Source organism: Macrobrachium nipponense, chromosome 7 (genome assembly GCF_015104395.2).
Source record: "Macrobrachium nipponense isolate FS-2020 chromosome 7, ASM1510439v2, whole genome shotgun sequence".
Taxonomy (NCBI): domain Eukaryota; kingdom Metazoa; phylum Arthropoda; class Malacostraca; order Decapoda; family Palaemonidae; genus Macrobrachium; species Macrobrachium nipponense.
Genome location: NC_061109.1, coordinates 25401356 through 25429234, shown reverse-complemented (window position 1 = coordinate 25429234; position 27879 = coordinate 25401356). Strand labels below are relative to the sequence as shown.

Here is a 27879-nt window from a genome sequence, read left to right as displayed (position 1 = left end):
GAAGCCTAGGTGTGGAGAGAAGTTCCTTGCGATCGGAACATGATAGTAAGCGTCTGTAAGATCTATACAGGTGATGACGGCCCACAGGGAAGTAAGGTCGCACCTGCGAGACGGTCAACATGCGGAATCTATCGCATTGAATGTAATAGAGACGGGAAAAGTCCCGAATCACTTTCCTTTTGTTCGAGTCCTTTTTTGGGACACTGAACAGACGTCTTGAAAACTCCCTTTATAGCCTTCTTTTAGGGGAGATCTTTTGGCATTGTCTAAAAGGTCCGTTGTCGGAGTCTGGTGAAAACTGATTGGTGGAGGGGGCCCTTTCTCCCATTTCCACCCTAGACCTTTGGAGACTATACTGTGGGCCCATGGACTGAAGGTCCAATGGTCCCGGAAGAGATATAATCTCCCTCCCACCTGCGGGTTCTCACTGGTTGGCTGCAGGTCTGCTTCTTCTGCCTCCTCCGAAGCCTCTACCTCTTTCTCCGCCACGTAGCCAGGCGCGACCTCTGGCTCTGATACTTCCAGCATGCCTATTGTAGCCATGAAATGCGCCTCGCGACTCATAGGAGGGGTTGAAGGCTGGGGAGGTTACTATGGCTGTTGAGGCTAAAGGCTGCAGAGCCGGTGTAGTTTGTACCAGAACAAGATGCTGCTGCGGTTGAGCCTTAGATGTCGAAGGCTTACTGACCTGAGAGACCGGACCGCTTGCACTATCGCCTGAGGATGAGAGGTCCGGTAGGGATGGAACTTCCTTGGCCTCTTCTTAGGTCTGGATTGGGGTCCTGGGCCATCAAGCTTCCTTTTGAAAGGAAGTCCCCAACGGACCTGAAGACTCTGGTTAGCTCTGGCTGCCTCATGAAAGACGTTGTTAACTTCATATTTTGGGAACAGATTTTCTCCCCATATTGAGGAATTTATGAGTGTTAGGCTCGTGCCTTATAGAGGCACTCGCCAGGACGTACTTTCTGCAGGCTCGTCTCGCCATAATGAAATCGTACAGGTCCGTTTGGAAAGTCTGCAACAGGGCTTTCGTGAGGACCCGGAACAACTGTTCTTCGGTGTAGGATGCCGCGACCAACTCCGCCGCAGTGACAGAGTTGATCGACCATCCTAATCTGGTTCTTGCCTCGAATTCTCTTTGACCAAGTGGTCCGGAATTCTAGGTAGCTTCTCTGCCAACAGGGTGGGGGCGCAATCAAGCTTTTCTACAAGGGGCACTTCCACCGGAGGTACAAGGAGGATGAACAAGCCCTCAAAAAGATCATCGAGGAAAACGTCAGCCCCGCCGACCCAGACAGAAACATTAAGATGATTATATATTATGAAACGAAGGAGAGCAGCGAGCGACCCCCCGACGATGCCAGATAACCAGGAACCCCCACAGGATGATACGATTCCTGCTACAGACGGAATTTCCTGACGTTCATCCCCAGGCACGCCACTGTGGCGCTTGCACGAGAGAATCCCTGAGACCTTCGAGGCGAGATCCACGGCTTCGGCCAAGACCGGCCCGACCAATGAGAATGCAACTCTAGGTCCGTGCCGCTATAAATACCGTTCCGCAAACTTTCTTGCTACAGTCACTTCAACCGACTCGTCAGAAGATGACCTACGAGAAGGTCGAAACGTCACGTGATACCAGCTATACCAGCACCAATAACAGGCCTTAAACTTAAGACGACCCCGGCTCGAACTGAACTACGCCTACGGAATAATACCAGCACTGACGACGACCCCTGCTTGACCTGGACCTGATATCTTGTTCTAATAAAAGATTCCTTCAGCATTTATAATTTTTGAAAATCCCCAATATGAATATTGGCCAGTTACTCAGAAACATCGCTGAGCCTGAGAAGCGAATTGTAAGGAAAATAGACAAAACAATATATAAAATCAACTCACTTAATTCTGCCATCCTTTTTAACAGCATTTGCCTAAAAGAGGGTCTTCTACCAAATTATTATTATTATTATTATTATAAAATCATTGAAATCACAATTCAATCAAGTTTACGTTTTGTCCATTGGGTTTGCTAATGTTGTGTTATTTCACTCAGGTTGCAAATCAATACAAAGGCTAAGATGGGCATTGATTAAGTTAGATCAAGACACTATAATTGCCTAAAGCTTGGTGTATGATCTAGCAAGACTAAAGACCATATTCACTTTTTGTACGATCGGAGACTGACGTCTTAGGGCATCCAGTTTGAAGGACCAAATGTGTTGCGAAATAAACATCACAACAGGTTATTAACTATTTTGCCTGATGTTGTTGGCAAGATGGCCTACCCTATAGCACAGACTTCGGTTCCTACTCATGGGACAAATGAAGATTCATAAATGCTGTATTGGATCTCAATTAATAACCACATGGTCCTGAAGGGATACATGACCAGCTCAGTTTCAATAACCCCTAAATTACAAAAAATCACAAAAAATTATGACGAGTCTGGGAATGATACTCATAATAACTGGTCAGTTAACACAACGTGATGGATGTTAAGCTAATAACACAAGTTACAATGTATGGTGTAGTCTGATCTGACCATGAGCACGGAAGCTTAAAAAAAAAAGTGGCTTACCTCTCTGATGCTTTGCAAAGGAAGGGCGAGCTGTTTCGCGGTTGACGGTACCTGCGATAGCCAGTTACGTTTTTTCAAATTTAAGTATCACTCACTTATTAGTTAATGTAGCAGTTTCAATACAAATACATGATAAAATAAATACAAAAGAAGTTCCTACGACTGTCAAAATCAGATTCAAAAGCATACACAAATACATCATACATGAAAGGACCATAGCCCCTGCTGCCAGCTTTCATCTTCATTACTTCAGACTTGGGACTGCAGCAGATTTAAATCGCCGAAAATGGTGCTCACATTTTTCCATGACATCTTGCATCTTGCCTAAGGTGGCAGTTGCAAGGAGAAAGTTTATGTGGAGGCCTTCATACTTTCTCTTAGCCCCCTTCCTCTTCCAGTGGACAGAGGAGCAGTGTACGAGCTGTCACATGCTGGACTGGAGTACTACATGCCTTTGATCCTTCTTTCCAGAAATGGGAGAGAAGGACTGACTATGGCCTAGCCAGTTGGTTATTTTAGCCTTACGGTCTCCGACACTATGGGTTTATTCAAACCTTTTCGAATCAGGGATTTTACTTACATTCCCTTAATTTGAAATGCCCAGAATTCTGATAATTGAACATCTTTTATTCAGTAGATCAGATATATTTTCTTTTCCTTACCTCTTTCATGACCGGGAAGAGAATACCAATGTTGAGCTAAACTACAGTCAGTTTGGAGAATTACTTAGAATCCCCCCTCGAAAAGTAAGTCTCCCATATGTAAAGACCAAGGGTTTGTACTTGCGTAGGAAGAAATGACTATTTGTAATTTTTCTAACATACAAACCTGAGGTCTTTATATAAAAGGCCCACCTCTTACCACTCCTCATTCTCTTTCCTGGCCCAAAAGGTAAGCTGACTAGAATTGAACACATTCAGACTGGGTGGGCATTACTTCCGCCCCTGCCTATGGTAACTGTTACCATTGCCACTGTGCAAAAAGCTTAATGGCTAGGTTCCAGTTCGCTGAAAGTTGATCACATTTGTAAAGACCTTGTGTTTGTATGTTAGAAAAAATACAAATAATTTTTAAAGTTTGGCATTTTTAAAAATTTATTCTAAAATCATCAAAATTTTGTCATGCCATGATTTGCCTGTAAATTAGTAAAGATCATACTAGTTAACCGTACTTTCATGTGCAATTTATTTCTTCTTAATTTTAACTTTTTGTTCTAATTTTTATCATTTTATCTTGTTTTTAAGGGATATAGAAAAAGCTAAAGATCGTCTTGCTAAAATGGAGGAGGTAATGGCAATGATTTCAACTGCCAGTAAAAACCGCCAGGATATTCGTGACATTCTTCCACCAGAGTACCTCAGCCTGCTGGAAGAAGCAGAGGTTTGTACCATAATCAAAGCTGTAAAATACAGTAGAAGACTGATCTTCCAGTGGAATAATAGATGAAAGTTACATCCAAGAATCATTTGGCCTACCAATGTTGAGTAGTATTTATTTGAAGTCCTTTTGTATCAGTTCATTGGATAGGTAAGGGAAGGCAAAATTTATTAGGGTTTTAGTCTGCAATATCAGTTTGGTGACCTAGATTGCAATGATTTTGTGATCCAAACTATTAGCTGAACCTTGAGAAGTGAGGGGTAGGATTTGGCCGATCTTTGTACATATTTACCCTTATAAACCCCCAAAACTGGAGGTTTATAGGGTGATATGCTTTATTTTGACATTTTTGCTTATTTCAAGGCAATATTTTCATGTTTTTTTTTATTTAATTGAGATTAATCTTAAAGTCAAACAAAAGTAGTTTACAGTACTATATTATTTTTCAATTTAATGCTTCAGATTGAATACCCTGGTGGCAATCGAACGAGACATCAGGTGAGCGATGTTCCTGTTATTGAAGAAGAATCTGAGGATGATACAAGAACATCAAGGCGTTATCAGAGAAGTTGTCGTAGGTAAGAAAACCATATTTTCTTTACTACAGCTTATACAGTAGGCCAGATCATGATAATGTAAAATATTTAGGTAAATTGTTTTGCACTAGAAGCCCAAAGATGGTTATTGTTTTTTTTAATACATTGAAAGTATTTGCAAATTGAAAATGTATGATTGACCTATAATAATTATAATCAAGTATGTATAGTTTATTTTATGTACATTATACAGTGGCCCCCCCCCAGTCGTGCATTTCAGATTTGCAGACTCATGTTTGTGCTGATTTCTCCTTGGAATATATACCCCCATTATTCACTGAAAATTTGCCTATTCACAGTATTTTTCCATGAGATATATCCACAATGTTTTTTTATCAATTTCATCATAAAATGCCCTTTTTTTATTAAAGTAATAAAAAAAACCAGATATGACAATTGAGGCGTCCACTGCCAGAACTGACTTTACCACAAATGCCCGGTTTCCATTTTATCAAAGAAAATAGGCAGATTTTTTTCATTAGTGCCAAGCAGTTCCCCATATCATAAGCTTTCAAACACAAAAAAATTACTCCTTTATCTAAAAAACTCAGCAAAATATGACTTCTTGAATATTGGTAAACTTTAATCTTGATTTACTCATTTTTTTAAAAAGTGGCGAAAGTAAGTTGTAGCGGTGGGCGCCTCAATTTTTAGTGGGTGTTTCTTGAGTTTTAACTATACAAAATTAACTATACAAAATAGGTAGTTTTAAGCATTTTTTTTAGGGGTTTCAAGTATTTGCGGATTCTAGGTTGGGGGGGGCCGGTTGTCTGGTATGCATCCCCTTGAATACAGGGGAACACTGTACTTTATTATGATGTTACTATGGTAGAACCAAATTTTATTGTGAGAGCTAGCACATTCTCCTGAATGGTAACCTTTAATTTAATAAAAATGTTATGCTGTAGTGATATATTTTATACTTATTGACACTCTTACATGGGTTAAATAGTTATTTTCAGTTGAAAATAAATAGCAATTAACTTCACCTTGGTACTGTATGAAGTCAGGTTTCTTTTCAAAGAATTTGGTTGTAATGTGACATTGCCTTGAAGATCTCAGTGTGCAAGATGAAGCTGGTTTTGTGAAAGTTCTCATCTTCCAGCTGATAACAATGATGAAATGTAATTTAATATCATAATGTCCCATTAACAATCCCAGTGTTAGTATTCATGTAAAAAGATGGAAAATTTAAGTATCTACCTTGTACGTTAGGAGACTGGATCTGTGATTATAGAAAAATGACTAAGCAATAGTTTTGATGTTCCTAGTGTTTATGATTATAGCTCCTTTCTCAGTAGATGAAGCTAACTCACTAATACAAATATTACTGAAATAATCTACCATGAGTTAACATTATTGCATAATAATTCCTAATTTAGAATTACCAAATGGAATTCCTTAATAAAATAGAAACAGGCAGTCCCGGTTATCGGTAGGGGTTCCGTTCTCAGAGGAGTGCTATAAGTCAGAACTGCCATTAACCGAAACTGATTTATGCACCATAATGATGCTTATGGTGCCGATAACCGGTTATTGGATCCATAAGCGCCATTATGGCACCTCTGTTAGGTATGTTATGGTGCCGTAACTTATTATTGGCGCAATAACTGGAACTCGGGCCGTTATGGTGTCATAAATTGACCGGTAACCAGGGACTGCCTGTACTGTATTTTTGGCTGAGGGTGCATCAATAAGATTTCTTAAGTAGGAAGTTCCTGTCTCATCAGGCAATGACTGTCCCATAGCCATGCATTAGATCACTATTGTTTCTTTGCAAATGTACAAGTCTAACAGGCCTTTATCTGTATCTAAACAGAGGAAGTGCAAGCCGTGGTGAAGCAGGTAGTTCTGTTGGTCGTAACGAGCGATACATGAGGGAACAAGAAAGTCGAGAGATCTCTGCCATGCAGAAGAGGCTTAATAAGACAACTTCAAGAATATCTGCCATAAATGAGGGATCAAGGCATGGCCATGAAAAAGGGGCAATCAAGAAACAACCACAGGTAGGCAATAAGTAAAAATACTTACATAGTTTAATATTTTTATTATGGTTTTTCATTGAAGAAGTGTGTTGAGTTTATTTGATGGTCCATAGGAAGTAGTTTGTAGTATTGTGCAACCTGCCGTATTTGTTTTGCACCATCCGGACTTCACAGACTCACATATTTGCAGATTTCTCTCTGGAATATATGCTCCCATTATTCATGGAAAATTTGCCTATTTACAGTATTTTTCTTTGAGAAATCTACAAATATGAAACAAAGTAGTACAGGCTTTAATAAAAAAAACTGGCTTGGGGGAAAGAGAGCAAAGAGACACTACTCTCCAGGGTGGTCGAAGAAAGACTGGTGCATCATGAGGTTCCAAGCCTGGTCAGTGACCAATGCATCCACCTCGTATACACATGAGTTGCCAAATGCCATAGATTCCTTGCTTTACAATTTCTGATTGTTTTTAACTGGTTTCCAGCTGGCGCCAGAAGATTATCATCTTGTTAAGACCGTAGGTTTGTTAACTATGAAACATACAAATTGATAAAAAAATTGTGTCTTTTTATTTCATTATAAAATGCACTTTTTGTGATAAAACTTATAAAAACAACTATAAACATTTTTAGTGGGGTTTTCTTGAGTTTTAACTAACAAAATTGGCAGTTTTAAGCATTTTTATAGGGGTTTCAACTATTCATGGATTCTAGCTATGGGGGATGGGGGGGGGGGGGGGAATCCGGTACGCATCTCCCACAAATACAGGGGAATGCTTTATTCTTCTGTTTCTTGAAAAAGGTAAATTATTGCTCCAATGAGTTTCTTGCTGCATATTGGTTTGAAGTAGGCATCCAGATTATTTTTTGCCCTAAGGAAAATAATAGTTCTACCATAGGTAACAATGTGTAAGAGATTCCCTCATAATTATGGCATGACCCCTCATCTACCTCCATTGAAAAGTGCAGGTAGTATACTGCTTAACATCTGAGAAACCTTCCTGTGAGTGGGATGTTAAATGAACATTTCTTAGAATACTGTACAGGACTAGTCTTGTTTCATATACAGTGCCCGTCAAAAAAACTGTCGTGGTAGCGATTTCGTAAGAAAAAAACATGTTGCGGAAAAGAAAATATTAATTAACCTCTTCATTACCGAAAGTTTGTTTGGAGGTAGGTGGGTACCACCATTCAAGTCTACTACACCGCACCGGGTGCATAAAGGTGGTATGCGTAGTACACCAAAACTCCTCTTTTCAGATAGGGACTTCCAATCATTCTGTAATTTCGGTTTGAAGAGTTTGGAGCAAAATAAACAGTATGACACGATGCCAGACGTATGATGAACCCAAAAAAATATTATTATTGCTTATAGTAGTGTGTAGGTGACAGATGAACTGCGTCTCAACAAAAAATCACAAAACCAGACAAGCGTAAACATGTAATAACTTCTACCCAAGTAAAAAACCAGTTGTATCATCATTTACTGTATTTATTTATTTATTCACATTACATTTTACAAATGAAAGATATGAACACCAGATAAATGAAGGTAGAAATAAAGCCTTATAGTAACTTTATATATATAAAAAAACCAAACCAGAGAAAAAGCGATTTTTTCTGAGGACAAGAAACTTGAAAATTAGTTTTAGATACCCCTGATGCCCCTAAAAGTTTGTTTTCTGTGATGAAACTAATCTTAGAAAACGTAGAAAATGACATTGACCAATTTTTGAAAGATATACTATAAAATTTGCGATTTCCATATTTATTGGCGGGGCTTTCGCTTTAGTTTTTGCTCTTTTTTTTTTTGTTATTACGTGCTTATTTACGGTTCTATTTTGATAATACTTTATGTGCATGTTCCAGGTGCGATATACCAACATTCTGTAAGACCGAATTTCTATTCAAGACCGTAGTTTCTCACCGACCACCAGTGTCCCTTGTACAAGGGACACTGAGTTTCACATTTTTTTTCATAAAATCATTTATTTTCCCTGTAGGATGATAAAACTAACAGAGAATATGCGTTATTATAGTGCTAATAATACCTGATAATTTCATTAGCCTGTCTTGATTAGTGTATTTTTGGCAAATATTTTTACGATCGGCACCCCTCTGAGTCACTACCGAGAGATTCAGTTCGGCAGCAAACGCAATGTTTACATTCTGCTCACCCACCCGGTAAAGAAGGGGTTAAAAATCAATGGTTAGTAATAAAAAAAAAAAAAAAAAATAGGTTAACACTCACCAACTCCTAGCCTAATATTTAATAGGCATTCCCCGACGTTTCCGACTTCTTTAAGCCTATTGGGGACGGAATCTGCAAGTTTTTGCAGGAGCTTCTCGTCAAGGTTGTCCCAGATACGTTTCAACTGTGTCTCTAACTTTTCAGTTGTTGTCGTGTCAACGTCCTGTAATTTTCTTTTCATAATCGCCCAAAGATTTTCAATAGGCGAAATATCTGGGGAATACCTGGCCAGTCTTGTATAAAATCAATTCCACAGTCCTTGAACCAATAATATTTTGTTTCGCAGTATGCGAAGGCGCTCCGTCCTGCTGAAAAATACTTGTTTTACTGAGCTCGAAAGATTCCTCCAAATTCTCGTTCAACAGTGTGTAATACGAGTCCTTATTAACAGGATTGTTACGAGGTAATATTACTAAATTACCTTTACCACCATAACCAAAACAACCCCATACATTACATAAGAAGGGAATTTCACACACGTGGCAAGGTACTTGGGGTCCAGCGGTCTGATGTCGACTTTCGCCACACACACTTTCCCTTATTGTCCGAAACAAAAAAACTTGCTTCGTCACTCCATAGCACTTGACGCCATTTTGCCAGAGCCCAGTCTTTGTAAGAACGTGCAAAATTTAGTCGAGTCTTCTTTTGTTTAGTGGTTATCAGCGGCTTCTTACGCGCCTTCACTTTTGAATATTTCAAGTCCTTGCTCAAGCGCCGCTGTATGGTCCTAACAGAAGCTCCTGCCACTATATCTGGATTTGCAACCTTAAGTTCTCTGGCAGTAAGGGTCGGATTGACTTCAATATCCCTGCCCAGCACTCTTAAACCCCTGTTACTAATGATACGTGGCCTCCCAGAACTTGTAGAAGCACGAGGTACTTCCTGGTCTCCATTGTCGTGGTATTTTTTCAAAATGCGCTGCCACAGTTCGCTGGTTTACAACCAATTTTCTCACTAATTTCGCCAGTTTTATAACTTCACTGTGTAACTGCACAACTCGTACACGATTTTCAAATGAGGTATCCCTGTAGACATAGTACACTAGCGTACACACACACACTTTCACAAGAAAATTCTGGAAGCGTGATCCAAAAAATCAGGCAGGTCACGATCGATGTCTACTGTTCATAAATCACTTAAGAACACTGACCGATAACTTTTGGTTACTTTTTCCCACGCTGTGAGTGAGACAAATGACTCAGTTGTGTTGCCAATTAGTCAGTTTCTCCCAGCCGATTTTTTCCCCATAGATATGGGGGTCGCCTTATTCGCGGCAAAAAAACTGTCGCGTTTTGAAACGCGACAATTATTTTGACGCGCAGTGTAATCTCAAACAGTGTGCCATATATAGTTTAAACAAAAATGTTATGGATAATATACAGTATAAGGGAGAGAGGGCTTGCAAGGCTTTAGCGTACGGAGGTATTTTCCTGGTGTCATGTAATTGTGAATGTTTCACATCTTAGCTACTAGCCTCCAGCTCGCTTGACGGAGTGGAGTGTAGGCCACTCAAGTCAATTAGCAGAGTATGTAATCGGCTACTGATTTCGATTATACTTTGAATTCCTGAAAATTCTTCTAAATATTTCTTTTTGAGTAATCGGTTACGTATTTGTAAATATTCTTTTATATTATAGAGTCGAATTTGCTTTGAGACTTTGATATGAAAACTACTTGGTGGTATAACATATCATTTATCATAGAAGTTTACGTTATTTTGAAAATACATAATATCCCTGTAAGAAATACAGGAAACCAGGATAATTCATTGCAGCCAACCCAAAAAGTCCCCCTTTTCACATTTTTTCTATTATTAATGTGTTCTAATATTAAATTAAGAGCGCAAAGTAATGAAACAGTATCTTATATAAGGTAAATTTTAGATTTTTTGTGTGTATGATTTACGAACTGTTTGGTGAAAAGTGGGTGCCCGGCCAGCTGGGGAATGGGATAGGAGAGACATGAACCCATTGAGGAAACCAAAATGGTCACAGTAGGCAAAGGTTTGATCAAATTAATTAACATTTTACAAGGATAATCAAAGGAATTGACAGTTTGTTTCCGATTATGTGTCAGAGAGAGAAAGAGAGAGAGTAATCAGCATGTTTACACTTGGATCTTAAGCGCCACAAAAAGAAATTTATTATGCCACATTACATCAACTTACTGTTGGCAAGTGGCAGACTTTAAAATGAATATGAGGATTTTGCAAACAAATAAGTAATAAGTCATGAATGCAAATAAAGGAAACAGAGATTAAATAACTTTTTCACAAGGAAGCTGTTTAAACAAACAATCGAAGGCATACAGAAGCTGAATGGGGTACTAGTTTGTTTATTACAGAACTTGGTTACTTTTACAGTATTAAAAGATTGTAAAAAGCAATTTCACTAGATAGGCATTTTACTGTAACAAAAAGAAGTGATTTGGGCAGATTGAGCTTAAGTGAAAGAAATGGGCAAATAATCATCCCAGCCCACCCAGCTGATAAGTCAGTGGGAAGCAGACCCCTTCTTCCCTCTCCTCTCTTCTCTCTATTGTCTCACTCAGCGCACCAAAAACACTGATTCAAGCAAGCTTTTTTTTTTCTTTTTTATATTGCATTTGATTGTTTTCAAGTTTTCATCATTATGCTAAATTTATTGTGAATAACATTTATTTTTTATGTGAATTAGTACTGCTTTTACGTACATATGATAATTTTACTGTCTCATTTTCTCCCCTCAACAATATCACGACGCACAATAACTTAAAATCTTTCATTTAATATTCCTCAAAAATAAAAATTCTCTCCTCCCTCTATTTCAAGTTAGCTGTGCATCACCGCAATGACGAATGAGGGTGTTTCTCGTTTATCCTAAATTTTATTGTGAAAAGCTTTGTTCTATCATTTGCTACTTTGTTAATATTGCATGATTCAAGCAAATATGGGTAATCATAGGTAATGCCTTAAAAAAATTTAATGCTGTTAAAGTCAAAACACCTGAAGCAAGCAGATGCACACTGTGAAAAGATATTCTCGCTAACACTTCTTCTAAGCCATTAACAGACACAAATTTGTTTGAACAGAGTTGAGAGTTGTATATTTTGTGGAATGAAAAGATAAAAAAGTTAAAGGGAAAGAAGAACCATTTGGCTTGTGAGACTAAAGATGCTGAGAAGGATATCAAATATGCAGCAAACATTTTACGAGACCATGAATTACTGTTGAAAATTGCAGATGCCAAACTTATTGCAAAGGAAGCATGCTATCATCACTCTTGTAGCAAAAAGTATCTCAAAACTGCCCCATTGCAATAAATTTATATATTACTAGAGCAGTAGCCGATGATTCATCACTAATAAACTTATCAAGAAAAACACAACAGAGGATTCAGTGAAACGGCAGATTACGTAGGTAAATACACAATCAAACAAAAGATGGCAAAAAAATGTACTAATGTTCATTCCCAACACTGTGTGTATCTCACTGCCCAGAAGTTTAAATGCAAAACTGCAAAGTCACTTCAGTGGTAATTTAAAGATGACTAAATCATACAACAAAGTAGGGATTGTTTTATATTCCAACCAGATTTCACCCATCAATGCAGAGGAATTGCAAATGATTACTCAGAGATTGCAGAGGTGGCCATACATCTGGTGAACAAATTTTCAAGTCAGTATATCCAAAACATGAGCAGCCTCTTAACCCTCTTACGCCGATTGGACGTATTTTACGTCGACATTTTTTGTCTCCCGTGTGCCGACTGGACGTATTTTACGTCTGCTTACGAAAGTTTTTTTTAAAATTCGCGAAAAATACTTATAGGCCTACCAGCCTAAAAACTTGTTGAATCATGCGCCTTGGGGGATGCTGGGAGTTCACGGATCAAGGTGTTGTTTTGTTTACAATCGTTACGCAAGGTGCGCAAAGCGCGAATTTCTTTCTTGCCGCACTAAAAAGTATCTGTGACACATCTCGGAAATTATTTCGTCACTTTGACATAATTTTTGTACCATTGTAAATTAGCCGTTGTAAATTAGCCGTTACATGAAGTATTATATATGAAAATGTGCGCATTTTTATGTAGAATACAACAATAAAATACTAATAATTGTAGCTTTTATCAGTTTTGAGATATTCTCATATAAATAACGATAATTGCCAAAATTTCAACCTTCAGTCAAATTTTACTCTACCGAAATGGTCGAAAAACACAATTGTAAGCTAAAACTCTTATATTCTAGTAATATCAATAATTTACCTTAATTTTTGCAACTAATTGGAAGTCTCTAGCACAATATTTCGATTTATGGTGAATTTATGAAAAAACTTTTTCCGTACGTCCGCGCGGTAACTCTTCCGAAAAAAATCATACATGCGATGTGGTAATGTTTGCACCATTTTAAAATTAGCCGTTATATAAAGTTTTATATATGAAATGTGTGCAATTTCATGCACAATACAACTAAAAACAACCATTGGTTGTAGCTTTATCAGTTTTGAGATATTTTCATATAATTAACGATAATTGCCAAAATTTCAACCTTCGGTCAACTTTGACTCTACCGAAATGATCGAAAAACGCAATTGTAAGCTAAATCGCTTATATTCTAGTAATATTCAAGCATTTACCTTCATTTTGCAACAAATTGGATGTCTCTAGCACAATATTTCGATTTATGGTGAATTTATGAAAAAAATAACATTTTCTTTATGTCCGCGCGGTAACTCTTCCGAAAAAATCATACGTGCGATTGTGGTAATGTTTGCACTATTTTAAATTAGCCGTTACATAAAGTTTATATATGAAAATGTGCGGCAATTTCATTTAGAATACAACAAAAAATAATTGAAGGATGTAGCTTTTATTCATCTTTTAAAATATTGCATATAAATCACGATAAATAGAAAAAAAACACGTTTGGTCAACTTTGACTCTACCGAAATGGTCGAAAAAGGGATTTTGACTTAGGAAAAATCTATTTCTGGGTGATTGGCTTGTGTCGCCCTATGAAATATCCTTAAGATCATTATTTCTAGGTAAAATTAATCTAAAATTACCAGAGAAAAATAAAATTAAGAAAAAGTCAGTAAAACTGACTCGCTTACTCTATAAAAGAAGTGTCGGTATGGGAATAGAGGCGAGTGGGATCACTACCACGAGTCATTTACCATTTAGACCTTCCAACATAAAATCCCACCAGAGAGAGCTGATACTAAAGGGTGATGCGGCCGCTACTACTACTACTACCGACGCCACGGACAGCAGCGCCCCTAGCGGTCATCCTTAATCTATGAAACATCTTGTCCTGTAGGGTGGGTAAAAGAAAACGGGTGGGTTCATAGGGCGACACAAGCCAATCACCCAGAAATAGATTTTTCCTATGTCAAAATCCCTTTTCTGGGCTCAGCTCGTGTCGGCCTATGAAATAGTACCAGAGAAACAGACAAGATAGGGAATAAGGACAAATGAAAACCCAATAGTAAAAAAGGTAATATAATATAAGTGAATCAGGGACATTACAGTATACAAACAAAAGTACTTAAAGCTAACTTATACTAGACAATGGCATGGTAAAGAAAGCAATCAATATAAAGTACTTAAAATTAACTTATATTAGACATGGTGATACATAATAGTGTAATGGGAAGAACAATATAGAATGATTCACTTAATTAAGATATTTACAAAATATACAAACTCATTGTGTTCTACCCTAGCATAAAAATAAGGGTAGAAACACTGAAGTACATTATATGTACATAACGTGGAAGTCCCTAGCAAAAAAATAAGAGACAATCCACCAATATGATTCTAGCGGCTAAGGCTAGAGTATCCCGAGTAGCATGGCAATAGGGTGTGGCATGTTGGACGAGGTAGGTAGAAAGGAGACCTGGATCTATACTACAACTACTGTGCAGTATCAGGAGAAACAATGTTTCCCGCTGCTACTGCAGAAAATTTTAAAGATTCCAAGGACTTCAGGTAATGACGTTTAAAGACTGTCGGTGATTTCCATCCAGTATACTTTTTAAGATCCATCAAAGTTCATATGTTGGAAGTAATTAATTGAGGTGGCTACTCCTCTGATGTCATGTGCTTTTGGAAATGAATCAGGGTGGCTTGTTTAATGAAGTAAAGGATCTGTTGTCTGATTCCTTTCACTGATAAAGTGCCACCTTTTTCTCTCATAAAGAGAGAACCTGAGGATCTAGAGGATGTACGAGATAGAAAAGCTCTTAAAGTTGATACTGGGCAGAGAGAAGGATCTTGCGGAAGTGGGATGACTTTCCAAGGAGCCCACCTTGCAAGGGGATCCTCATTTTTTTGCTAAAAAGCTACGATCCGGGGAAAGTAGAACTTCTCCTGAGGGGAGAAATTCCACATGACCCGCATCTCTGGATAGAGCCGACAGTTCTGAAATTCTGGCTCCTGAAGCCAGGCTTAACAAAAATAACGTCTTTCTAAGGAGCATCATGAATGTGCAAGACGATTGTCAGTATCTGAGGCTAGTTTGAGGACATCATTTAAGAACCATGAAACTGCAGTAGCCTTTGAGAAGGTCTAAGTCTAGCACAGGCTTTGGGAATAGACGTAAAGTAAAGATTCTGTTAGGTCTATTTGGAAACCCAACTGAAAGATTTTCTTCAAAGCCGATTTATTAGTAGTAATAGTGCTAGCTGCTAAACCTTTTTCAAACAAGGACCTGAAAAGTTAACTGTCATGGTTGTAGTGTTTGATTCATTCAGGAAGGATGCTAATTTTTTAACAGCTGAGTCATATTGTCTAATAGTTGACTCTCTTTTGTCTGATTCTAGAAAGAGGATGTTTTGTGGATCAATGTTAGCATCTTTTTTAGCCGCAAACTTCATGAAGTCCATAAAGTTAGGGTCTGGAGAATTCCTGAGGAAGCAAACACAGTCCTCATTTGTATTGATTGCGACAACTTGGGATTGGGAATCCGTTGAGGTCGGAGACCCAATTCCAGAAGCAGAGGATACCAGTTGCTTTTTGGCCAGTCTGGAGCAATCAGAGCTACTAGTCCCTTGAAAGTCCTCAGCTTGCTCAAGACTTTCAAAAGGAGGAAATATATAGATTTTCCTCCATTGATTCCAGTCTAACGACAGGGCGTCCGTGGCATAGGCCAGAGGGTCCAGGTTGGGGGCCACATAGCAAGGGAGCTTGTGGTTTGCTTGTGAGGCGAAGAGATCTACTTGGAGGCCTGGGACTCTCTGGCATATCCACTGGAATGACCTGTCGTCTAGGGACCATTCTGATTCCAGAGGGACTGACCGGGACAAAGCGTCTGCTATCACATTTCTTACCCCTGCCAGGTGAGTGGCGGACAGATGCCATCTGTGCTTGTCTGCTAGCGCAAAGATGGCTATCATGACATGATTCACGTGTTTGGATTTGGACCCTCCTCTGTTGATGCAATGTACTACCACTGCACTGTCCAAAACTAGTCTTAATTGAGACTTCTTCGAGGGAAGGAGTCTCTTCAGGGTAAGAAATACTGCCATTGCTTCCAGGACGTTTATGTGGAGCTGGCGGAACTGAACTGACCAAGTCCCCTGAACTTGTTTGAATTGAGAATATCCCCCCAACCGGACAGGGAGGCATCCGTGTGAATGGTTAAACACTGGAAGGGGATATTGAAGGGGTACCAATTTGGCAAGATTCTTCACTTTTGTCCATGGCCGGAGCTGGTTGCGAAGGATCTGTGGAATTACTGACAACTTGTCCCGAGATTTGACGTTTGCTCTCGATCGCCAAACTCGATTTATATCTTTCAGCCTTGCTTTCAGGAGGATGTCTGTCACTGAGGCAAACTGAAGAGAACCTAGGATTCTTTCCTGGTTTCTCCTTGATGTTTGTTTGCTTTTGAGAAATTGCCTCACAGACTTGGCTATTTCTTTTCTTTTGACCACTGGAATTGACAGATTGTGGGAAGACAAATCCCATTGTATTCCTAGCCACTGAAAATGAGACTCCGGAGTGAGTCTGGATTTTGATTTGTTTATCTGGAACCCCAGATGTTCCAGAAATTGTACTACCTTCTTTGTGGCTTTGAGACATTCCTTGACCGTTGGTGCCCAGATCAACCAATCGTCGAGGTATGCTGCTACCATTATCCCCTGAGTTCTCAACTGTTGAACTACACATCTGCTATTTTCGTGAATACCCTCGGGGGCCTACTTCAGACTGAATGGGCATCACTTGAATGAGGAACTTCCTGATTTCCTAGTTTGAAGCCTAGGAATGGACGGAAGTGTCTGGCTATAGGGATATGATAGTATGCGTCTGTAAGATCGATAGAGGTTGTGACGGCCCCCACGGGAAGTAAGGTCCTTACCTGCGAGATGTGAGCATTTTGAACTTGTCGCAACGAATGAAAGAGTTTAGCTTTGACAAGTCTAAGATTACCCTTCTTTTTGTTGAGCCTTTCTTTGGCACGCTGAATAAGCGACCTTGAAATTTTAGATGCTTGACTCTCGCAATAGCTCCTTTCTGAAGGAGTTCCTCCGCATAATCTGTCAATTCCTTTGATGGTACCTGATAGAATGATTTGATTGGAGGAGGATCTTTGATCCAATCTCCAACCCAATCCATTTGGACACGATGCTCTGTGCCCATTTGCTGAACCCCCACCTGTGACGGAAGAGGAACAGCCTCCCTCCTACCTGGGGAGCCTCACTGTTGTTGAGCGGGTTGACCTCCGCGCCCTCCTCTGAAGTGCTTGCCTCTTGCAGTCTCTTCCTGTGCCACGCTGGCGAAAGTGGCCCCTCGCCCTGCTACCCCTAGAGAACCTGTTAAAGGTTGGGTAGGCCTGGCTTTCATACATTGAATTGAAGGCCGGCGAGACTGCATAAGAGGTGGAAGGTTGACTTTGAGGAGACAACAGGAGAATGGGCTGTGTCTGCTTCGAGGTTGACGGCTGTCCCTGTGTGTAACTGGGACGGCCTGAACGAAATGCTGTTGCTGCTGTTGTTTCTGGTAAGGTTGGAACCTTCTACCTGTCTTCTTTAGTTTCTTACCAGCAGCAGGGGCGGTCTCTTGTTTCCTCTTGGAAGAGATGCCCCATCTAGCTCTAAGGCTCTGGTTAAGCCTAGCAGCCTCTTGGTGCACCTCATTCACAGAGGCCGGGCTGGGAAGAGGTCCGCACCCCACATGCTGGAAGCTAAGAGTCTATTAGGCTCATGCCTGATAGTTGCCTCCTGCAAGACATGCTTTCGGCAGTTCCTTCTGGCTAGGAAGAAGTCAAAAGCATCGGCTTGGACCGTCTGGAGCTGGGATTTAGCCAGTATCTTGAACAACGGTTCTGTAGCGTAGGACAGGGCAGCCATCTCCGTAATGATAAGGGAGTTAAGAGACCTCCCAAATCTTGAACGGGCATCAAACTCTGCCTGAATAAGGGTATCAGGCAGTCTTGGAAGCTTCTCGCCAAAACTGATCCATCACGCAGTCTGGCTTCAGCTTACCTACTGAGAAAGGGGCAGGTAGGTTCTCCCACAATTCTCCGAAGGCCAGGAAGAGCGGAGATGTAGATTCGCTTCCCTCAACTGTGGCATGGGGCTCGTCTTTAAGGACTGCCTGAAGAGTCGCTTCTACTACCTTAGTACGCGAACGGAAGAGAAGCTCCTCCTCCGTAGCGAAGATAGTAAAGGGGACTCTTGAATGCCTGGAGTTTGTGTTGGACAGTCCCAATCCTCCAGGCAGTGAACCCATTCCCGCTGTGCATGATCCTTACTATATAGCACAGTCTCTCGGGAGATCTTATCCTCTCTATTGAGAGCAGTGACGGTCAGCCTAGCATACCCTATGAAAGGCTGAGTCAGTCCGGGAGGGTAGAACTCGAAGTCCTCAATCCTTCGAGTTCCACACTCCGGAATAGAAATCATGCCGTCCTTGAAGGGGGCATAAGCGGCCACTCTCCATGGGTTATCCATAGAGAAGGCTGGTAGGGATTCATAAGGAGGTAACTGTAAGAGACCAGTACCTGCTACAGGGGAGCTTGGCTGAGGAGCCTGGTTGAGGCCAGCAAAGCGGTCGTCATGCTCTCTAACTCGGTTAGAGAGGTCTTGGATAGACTGACCAGACTGGTTAATCGTGTTTGACAGCTGTGCAAACATTTGCTCAAACTTGGAGCCAAGAGAGCCAACATCTCTCCCACTTGCTGCATTTACTACTGCTGAGAAAGTGGTGGGATCAAAAGAGCTCGGTCCCGCCACCCCAACAGGAGTTACCGGAGTAGATCCGGTAGATGCCGGAGAAGGCGTTGGCTCGGCCGGAGCGCGAGCCTTCTCCTTAGAAGCCTTGCTTCTAGAGCTCTTAGAATAGGAAGAGCTAGGCTTCGCTTTCACCGCGTCTGCGTAGGAAGTCGTAGACTTCCTAGCTGAAGAAGATGACGACTTCTTAGAAGTCGTCTTATGTAGGGTCTTCTGTTCTCTCTGTCCCTTCACCTTCGGGGGTACAGAGAGAGCGGGGTGAGAGCGAACAGGGATCTCGATCCCGTGAAGCCTTGGAAGGAAGAGGAAGAAGGAACAGGGGAAGAAGATCCAGGAGCACCCAAGGAAAGACCTTGGGCGCCCGACACACAGCTCAACCAAACCAAACCTCTCTGCCCCTACCGCCCATAGGTTCGATATTTAGGTCCAAGGTTGGCCAATCTGGGACCGGCTCTGCGTAGAGACGGACCCGAACGCCTTGCCCTGCACTCTGCTGAATAGAGACTGAGTGGGGGCTGCGAGTATTGGGGTCCACCATGGCGACTTCCTCACGGTGGCAGCCTGGAAGAGAGGCGATATGAAGCTTCTAGCGGCGGAGATACGGTTTAAAGAAGCTTAAAACTAAGGGTTAGTGGATGATAAGACGAAGAAATGTCCAGGAGTAAACTTACCCCACCCAAAAGCTGACTCACGAGGTCATAGCAGATGGTGCAAGCCTCCGGGTGCCAAACGATCAGTCCGTTGTGGTTGGTGGCACACGGGGCGTGGGTCCTACACTCTTCATGGGCGCAGGGGTCGTACAACGTCGCGTTGCAACCTGGGACCTGGCAGTTGGTAGCCTGTAAGTGGAGAGATACATGAGTATCAGGTGCACACTTACAGCCTAACAAACTACTCCGCTGCATGCCGGAGCATGTAAGTTAGATTAAACCAGAGCCCCGCCATAATACGTGTGGTAACTAGGCGGTTGGAGGAGGTCTGAAGGCTACGCCGGAGACAGGAAAAAGATTCCAACCAGGAGTGGTGAGGAGCCATGAAACCACGACGGAGATAGTACATGAAATACAATTAAAACTAAAAGTCACCGTAAACAGTAAGGTATATCCGTATATAATGAGGTATAAAACTTTCCGTCTACTAGAGGAGTGCCCGGGTAAGGAGCGAGCTCTCCTCCGGTAGCGAAAAACAGGATATAGTAGGCAAGCAACAGACCACTAGTAATTTCCCACCCCGCCCACTGGCGGAGCCAGGCGGACCTATAACCGAAGGGGCCCCCGGCTTCAGCGGAGGCTCCGTCCGTTAAGGTAGGGGGAAGGGTGGACTGAGCAATGGGGGGGGGGGGGGGGGGGGGGTGGGTCCCGTGCGTAAACACGGCAGAAGAGAGAGAGGGTGGTGGCCTCCTCTCTCTCTCTCTCTCTCTCTCTCTCTCTCTCTCCTCTCTCTCTCTCTCTCTCTCTCCCCCCGTCGCTACTACTACCCGCTCGGTAACCCGGTACCCGAGACAAGTGGTCGCCCTATACCCCAGCTGGTATGGAGCTCCAGGCCTCCTCGGAGGGAGAGGGAGGTAGGCTACGGTGGTTGTCATGACAACCAAAGAGATCCACCAGACCCCTCCCTATCACCTGGTAGGGAGGGAAGGGGAAGGGTAAGGTGCTAAGGGACACGTAATCGCAGGTGGCCTAAGCCGCGATAGCAACACAACCACAGAGGGGCCACGTGAACCAGTCTGTACCAACACATGGCACAAGCACCTAGGCTACGCCGTAACGCCCTAAATAACACTGATAATACATCGTAAAGAGGAAAAGACACTTTTAGTAAAAGAAAAAGAAGCCCAGGAGGAGGCGAACTGATCCGAAGAACAGTTGACTTCTCGGAGCCAGCGGTAGCCGATGAAGAGCAAGAGCTGGGATGCTGGGCCAGAAAACACAGTATAGCCCTAAATACCAAACTAAGAGAAAATGGTAAAAAGGGCTGTGTCCTAGCTATAAAAACGATGTAATAATACGATGAACGTAAATATAAAAAGCCCATAAGCATAAGATGTCCCAGTATGGGAGACCGGGAAATCTTAAACACGAGGCGGCACACGGCCGCCACGAGTCAACCGGGGGAGACCATATATGACCTATAAAAAGGAAAATACTGGTCCCTGGAAGACTAAAATACTAGGAAATACTACTTATGAGGCACTTAACTTAGCCGAAGCAATTGCAGCACGTTCCATCGTAATGGTTGAAAGTAATCCGAGAAAAAACAACACAAGGGAAAAATGCACCTAGCGCTGTAAAGCTAAAGATTAAGGATGACCGCTAGGGGCGCTGCTGTCCGTGGCGTCGGTAGTAGTAGTAGTAGCGGCCCCGCATCACCTTTAGTATCAGCTCTCTCTGGTGGGGATTTTATGTTGGAAGGTCTAAATGGTAAATGACTCGTGGTAGTGATCCCACTCGCCTGTATTCCCATACCGACACTTCTTTTATAGAGTGAGCGAGTCAGTTTTACTTACATTTTCTTAATTTTATTTTTCTCTGGTAATTTTAGATTAATTTTACCTAGAAATAATGATCTTAAGGATATTTCATAGGCCGACACGAGCTGAGCCCAGAAAACGCAATTGTAAGCTAAAACTCTTACAGTCTAGTAATATTCAGTCATTTATCTTCATCTTGAAACAAATTCGAAGTCTCTAGCAAAATATTTAGATTATGGTGTGAATTTAAAAAAAAATCTTTCCTTGCCTCCGCGCGCGGATTCTCCGCCACAATCTCCGAAATGCGTACGTACCATTCTCGGAATATTTGCTCCGTTTCATATTAGGCATTTCATAGAGTTTTATATATGAAAATGTGCGCAATTTTATGTAAAATAAAAACTAAAAATATTTGAAGGTTGTAGCCTTTTCTTATTTCCGAAAAATAATTGCATATAAAAAATATATATAAAAAAATTCAACATTCGGTCAACTTTAACTCGTCAGATATGGTCGAAAACTGCAATTGTAAGCTAATACTCTTACAGTATAGTAAGTATTCTTAATCATTTGTCTTCATTTTGAAAGAAATTGGAAGTCTCTCAGGACATATTTAGATTTATGGTGAATTTTTGAAAAAAAATATTTGTTTACGTCAGCGCGTTACGAATTCATGCATTATTTTGTGATATATTTTCTCTGTGTTGCTTTTATTGTTTTACAATGTGTTATATACCAAAATGATTGCAATAATTTAGTGTACATTACAACGAAAGAAAAAGTAACTTGTTACCTTTAACCGTTTTGCGCACAGCGCGATTTGAATACAATTATATATGAAATTTCGTTTTTGCGCTATCATATATCGCATTATTTATATATGATAATGATAATTTTTTTCATTTCTGATGGTTGCATACTAAACTTCAGCCAATGACAAAAGAAGGAGCCAAAAATGAAACTCTTAATCTTGAAAAACTAAGCGCACTGCGATTTTTTGAAAAAAATATTTTTTCCGCTTCCGCGCTCACTCTGAAACACCTCCGGCACACGGGAGACAATTTTTTTTTTACCGCTTCGGCGTAAGAGGGTTAATGTTCAAGACATTACATAAGGCGGAAATACGATTATGAAAGATGTTGAAATTTCACATAAGTGACTTACCAAACAATTACATTAGCTGTACGCTTTCTTACCTGGCAGTTGAAAATTCAAATTCCTGGCGGCGGTAATAGCAGCGCTGCCATTGTTCGTGTAGGTGATACCGATCCCGCCCACTTTGCGGGAATACCTGGTACTGCTGAGCTTAAGACTTCAATTCGTTTTCTGCTGGCCACGGGTTAACACCGGTGGTTTGTTGTGCAGTCGACTTTCGTTGCCATTGTGGATTTTTTCTTTTTGGTGATGTACAATTTCTTGGTTGGTTTTTGCTTCATCAGTTAGCTGCTAGTTATTAACAATTTATTACGAAGATGTCTGATGCTAGTTCTTCTTCAGTTAGGTTTTGTAGTAGTGGTTGCAAAACTAGATTAGCTAAACTATGTTACATCCGCACTCAAGTGTGTTAAATGTAGGGGTCAGTGCTGTAGCAAGGAATTAACTTGTGATGAGTGCTGTATTTTAGATGAACAAGGTTGGAAGACTTTTCAAGCTCATTTGGATAAGATGGACAAAGATAGGAAAAGGAAAGCAGCTCTTAGAGCGGGTAGTAAAACTAGAGTAGAGACAACTCCCTTGCCTTTAGAGGCAAACAAACCGTCACTATCTTCTCCACTTTTATCGAATATTTCTCTATTGATAGCCCTAACTTCAGTATTAATTACTCCAGACCAGGTATCTGTTAGAGTCCAAGAAGGACAAGAAATTTGAGTTCTTGGCGAAATCCGTTATGGATTTGGGTATGTCGTTTCGTGCGTTCATAAGATAAGTCAAGTGAAAAGACCAGTGTTAGGTCAAGTGTCAGTGTCAGTGCCGTGTCCGAGGAGGCGGCTGTCCGTTCCCACCCCCTGTTCTCCTAGACGAAGGTCACTGTCATACTCCCCAGCTCCTGGGAGAAGACATACCGGAGGTCGAAGGGAGACTGGGGGAGTTTGCCCACAGTCAGTCGCTAACTCCGTCGACGTAGTCGACTGGCGAGTGTCCAGAAAACGCTGCTGGAATAAAGGCGTAGATATCAGTGACGCGCAGTTGTCGTCTGACTCGGAAGTGCAGTCGCCTGTGTTGAGGCGAAAGTGTGTAGTGATTTAGTGTCGCGTCCGTTGAAGAAACATGCCCAGCATACGAGAGGGGATGTTGAGAAATCCAGGAGCACTGGAGTCCACAACCTTCCTGCAGTTTCGCACCGGACCAGTTTTTTCCGGGAAGACGTCAGTCCTCTTCAGAATAGCGTAACTTCGGACGAAGTCAGACCCGCGGTCACGTCGTTACAGCGCTTGCGAGAACTGCCTCGCCTCGTCTTGTGTATCGATAGGAGTTTCGACTCGTTCGCCTAATTCGTCTCGAGCTGTTTCAACTTCGTTCGCCTCATTCGCCTCGAGCTGCTTCGACTTGTTCGCCTCCATACGTCTCGAGCTGTTTTTGACTCGTTCGCCTCGAGCTGCTTTGACCTCATTCGCCTAATACGTCCCGAGCTGTTTCCACTCGTGCGCCTCATTTGCCTGCGAGCTGCTTTGACTCGTTCGGCTCATGTACGTTTCGTGTTGTTTCGACTCCCAGTCGTTCGTTTTCGAAGAAGAGCCGTACGACAGCCACGACTTCGTCTTCGCCTAAGGATGATGCGAAGGCCAAACCCTTGCTAGAGGATTCCGCTTTGGGTCCCTATAAACATCATCTTCAAGAATTGATGGTCTTTTAAAGAAGACAACGAGCCAGACGGAAGAGGAAGATGGGGGTATCGGCCGTCCTTTCGGAAGAGGAAACTCAAGACCAGGATGCAAAGCCCTCTTCTGCTTATTCTAGTCTGTTAAGGTTTCTTTTACAGACTTATTCGATTTTTTTAACCTGCTTCGCCTTCCTCACCTCCGTCGATGTTTGTGAAGGATAGGAGATCAGCGCCTTCGGGGTTACCGAAACTAGTTCTTTCTCAGTCCTCGAAGAAAGCATTGAAGAGTAAAAGAGTGGCTTGCTAAGAAGAGGGAGTCAGGCAAGGCTTCGTTTGCTTTTCCTCCATCGAAGCTGCAGAATAAAACCTACAGGTTTTATGCGACAGGAGAAAGTTCCTTCTTTGGGAGTTTCTACCTCCTCCCAAGGAGACTTCTCCGGTCTTGTGGACTCAAACAGAAGAGCAGTGTCTCGGCTGCGCAAGTGTTGTTCTCTTCATCCGAGTTGGATCACCTGGTGAAGATACTTATACAAGTAGATTGAAGTCTTCAGTTTTCTGGATTGGACTATTGCAGCGTTAGCCAGAAAAATTGAAGATTGCCAGTCTCTAGATGAGGATTTTTCTGCCGACTGGCTCAGTGTGTTGTCCTGTGGCGGACAGGGCAGTGAAAGACGTTTCAGGGGAATTGGCCGCCCTATTCACTGTGGGAGTGCTAAAGAAGAGAGAACAGTGGTGCTCCTTCACATCTCGAGGAGTAACCACGAACCAGAAATCGGCTTTGTTGTTCTTTCCCCTGTAGTAAATCTCATCTGTTTCCAGAAGAAACCATTAAGCATGTGCTGTCGGACCTCGAGAAAAAGTCCACCAATAATCTGCCCTTTCAGTCAGCGAGAAGATCTAAGGAACCTCCAGCGAAAGGAGCCCAAAGCTTCTCCTCTACAAAAAAATCCCTTTCGAGGAGGTAAATCGAGGTGGCAGCAGAGACCAAGAACAAATCTACGAACCACCTCCAAGTCTACCAAGAAACTTCCTTTAAGACAGAGAAATGATCGGAAGGTCCTTCATACACCCGTGGGGGCAAGACTCAACGACTACTGGGAGGAATGGAGTCAAGAGGAGCAGAACAGTTGGTAATTCAGGTGCTTCGAGAGGGATATGTGATCCTTTTAAGCATGATCCACCACTGTACATGCACGTCTCGGTGACAGCATACTCGACAGGATCACCACTGTACACAACCTGTCGTTTGACAGCTACTCGACAGGGATCAACAAGACTTTGGCTTTAGCCAAAGTAGTTAGAAGGGCTCATCAACAAAGAGGCCATAGAGGAAGTAACAGACACGAACTCCCCAGGGTTTTACAACAGGCTCTTCGTAGTCCCCAAGGCATCAGAGGGATGGAGACCTGTGTTGGACGTAAGCGCTCTGAACTTCTTCGTCCGGAAGACGAATTCCGAATGGAAAACCAGTCGATCGGTAATGTCAGCCATCCAACCGGGCGACTGGATGGTATCTCTGACATGAAGGATGCATACTTCCATGTCCCCATCCATCAGGACTCCAGGAAGTTCCTGAGATTCGTCTTCAAGAAGAGAGTCTTCCAGTTCAGAGCCCTCTGCTTTGGTCTGTCAACCGCCCCTCAAGTATTTACTCGGATTCTCGCTCCTCTGGGAAAGTGGCTGCATTTGATGGGGATCAGCACAGCTTTTTACTTAGACGACTGGCTCCTGAGAGCCAGATCCAGGCGTCAGTGTGTGAAGGACTTGGAGAAGACACTTACTTTGACATAACAATTGGGTATCATAGTAAACACGGAGAAGTCCCAATTGATTCCAACTCAGAGGATTCTCTATTTAGGGATTATACTAGACTCTCTAGCTTTTCGGGTTTTTCTCTCCCCGAAGAGGATAGAGTCCTGCCTGTCAACAGTCCAGCAATTTCTGGTTCGCCTGTCCTGCTCAGCGCTCAAATGGATGAGCCTACTCGGGACCCTGGCTTCAGTGGAGAGTTTTGTCAGGTTAGGACGCCTACACATGAGGCTGCTTCAGTTCTTCCTGAAAGCAAATTGGTCTCGGAAGACACAGTCGGACTCACTAGTTTTCCCCCTGATGGAAGAGATAAAGATGGATCTTTGTTGGTGGCTTTCGAGGGAAAGATTACAAGAAGGAATCTCCCTAGTCTTCTCAGATGCCTCAGACAGCGGATGGGGAGCCCTTCTAGGAGACAAGAGAGTGTCAGGTCTGTGGACAGAACAAGAAAAGACCTTCCACATCAATGGGAAGGAATTGAAGGCGTTCGACCACTTAGTCACCGGAAGAAATGTAGCAATCTACTCGGACAACACCACAGTGTTGTCATATGCACGGAAGCAGGGGAGGGAACCCCACTCGTTTCTTTCTCAACAAGATAGCCAAAGATCTCCTCCCCTGGAGAACGACGAAGAGGATCACCCTTTTTCCAAGATTCATGCAAGGGAGAATGAACGTACTTGCAGACGAACTGAGTCGGGTAAATCAGGTGTTACCAACAGAATGAACTCTGAACGAGAGAGTGTGTCAGGACCTCTGGAAGGTTTGGGGAAGACCATCAATAGATCTGTTCCCCACATCGAGGAACAATCGCCTTCCCATTTTCTGTTCTCCGATTCCAGAACCACTAGCGTGGAGAACAGATGTGATGCTGCTAGATTGGACAGGACTGAACGTTTACGCTTTTCCTTCCTTCGGGATGATAAGAGAGGTCTTAAACAAGCTTCAATGTCACATGTGACAATGACCCTAGTGGCGCCATTCTGGCCCAGGAAAGAGTGGTTCCCGACTTCTGCTGGTGGATTTTCCCAGACTACTACCACAAAAACCATCGTTCTCCAGACAAACCTCATTTCAACTGATATCACCAAGGGTTGTCTGCTCTGGCCCTGACAGGATTCAGACAGTCAGGAACTTGGTCAGAGCAAAAGGGTTTTCGCGAAGGGCGTCTGAGGCTATTGCTAGCTGCAGAAGAAGCTCTTCTGCCAAGCTCTACCAGTCAAAGTGGAGTTTTTTAGGTCATGGTGCAGACAACATAGCATCTATTCTTCTGAGACATCTATAACAAAAATTGCAGAATTTTTGTTATTTCTGAGGGACACCAAGAAGTTGGCCACTTCAACTATTAAAGGATATAGGGCCATGCTTTCATCGGTTTTCAACCCTAGAGGCCTTGACATTTCATCAAATCAGGACATCAGTGCCTGATCAGATCCTTTAGTTCCTCCAAGATTTTCAAGCCTGAAGAAGTGGAATGGAACGTTGGATTGTAGTTTTAAGGTGGCTCAACGGCCCCCAATTTGAACCATTGAATTCTGCAACCTTGAGGGATGTAACTAGGAAGACACTATTCCTAGTCCACCTTAGCCGCAGCGGGAAGAGTAAGCGAGTTGGCAGGCGATGAGTAAGGAAGGTGGGTTTTGCCCAGGGCAATGCAGTTTGCTCTGATGTAACAGATTTTCTCGCTAAAAATGAGGATCCTTCGAATCCTTGGCCCCTTTTTTTCAAGATAAAGAACCTGACGGACTTAGTCGAGTCGGAAGATGAGGAACGT

General features: G+C 42.2%; 2 protein-coding genes across 4 annotated transcripts in view; one reads left to right on the top strand and one right to left on the bottom strand.

Moving 5' to 3' along the window:
* Positions 1–27879, bottom strand: part of LOC135217132 (uncharacterized) — a 374498-nt gene that overhangs the window by 93361 nt on the left and 253258 nt on the right. The window lies entirely within an intron of this gene.
* LOC135217210 (uncharacterized) lies at positions 2370–12092 on the top strand. The gene is made up of 5 exons (XM_064252943.1): positions 2370–2473; positions 3826–3961; positions 4421–4536; positions 6374–6560; positions 11895–12092. Exons 1-5 carry the CDS (start codon positions 2370–2372, stop codon positions 12090–12092), a joined length of 741 nt encoding a protein of 246 aa, XP_064109013.1.

What these genes read in the sequence shown, in the direction of transcription:
- LOC135217210 (XM_064252943.1), top strand. Translation starts at nt 2,370, where the DNA reads ATGGTCCTGAAGGGATACATGACCAGCTCAGTTTCAATAACCCCTAAA. An exon ending in AATGATACTCATAATAACTG is followed by an intron (nt 2,474 to 3,825) that starts GTCAGTTAACAC and finishes CTTGTTTTTAAG; the next exon opens with GGATATAGAAAAAGCTAAAG. An exon ending in GCCTGCTGGAAGAAGCAGAG is followed by an intron (nt 3,962 to 4,420) that starts GTTTGTACCATA and finishes TTAATGCTTCAG; the next exon opens with ATTGAATACCCTGGTGGCAA.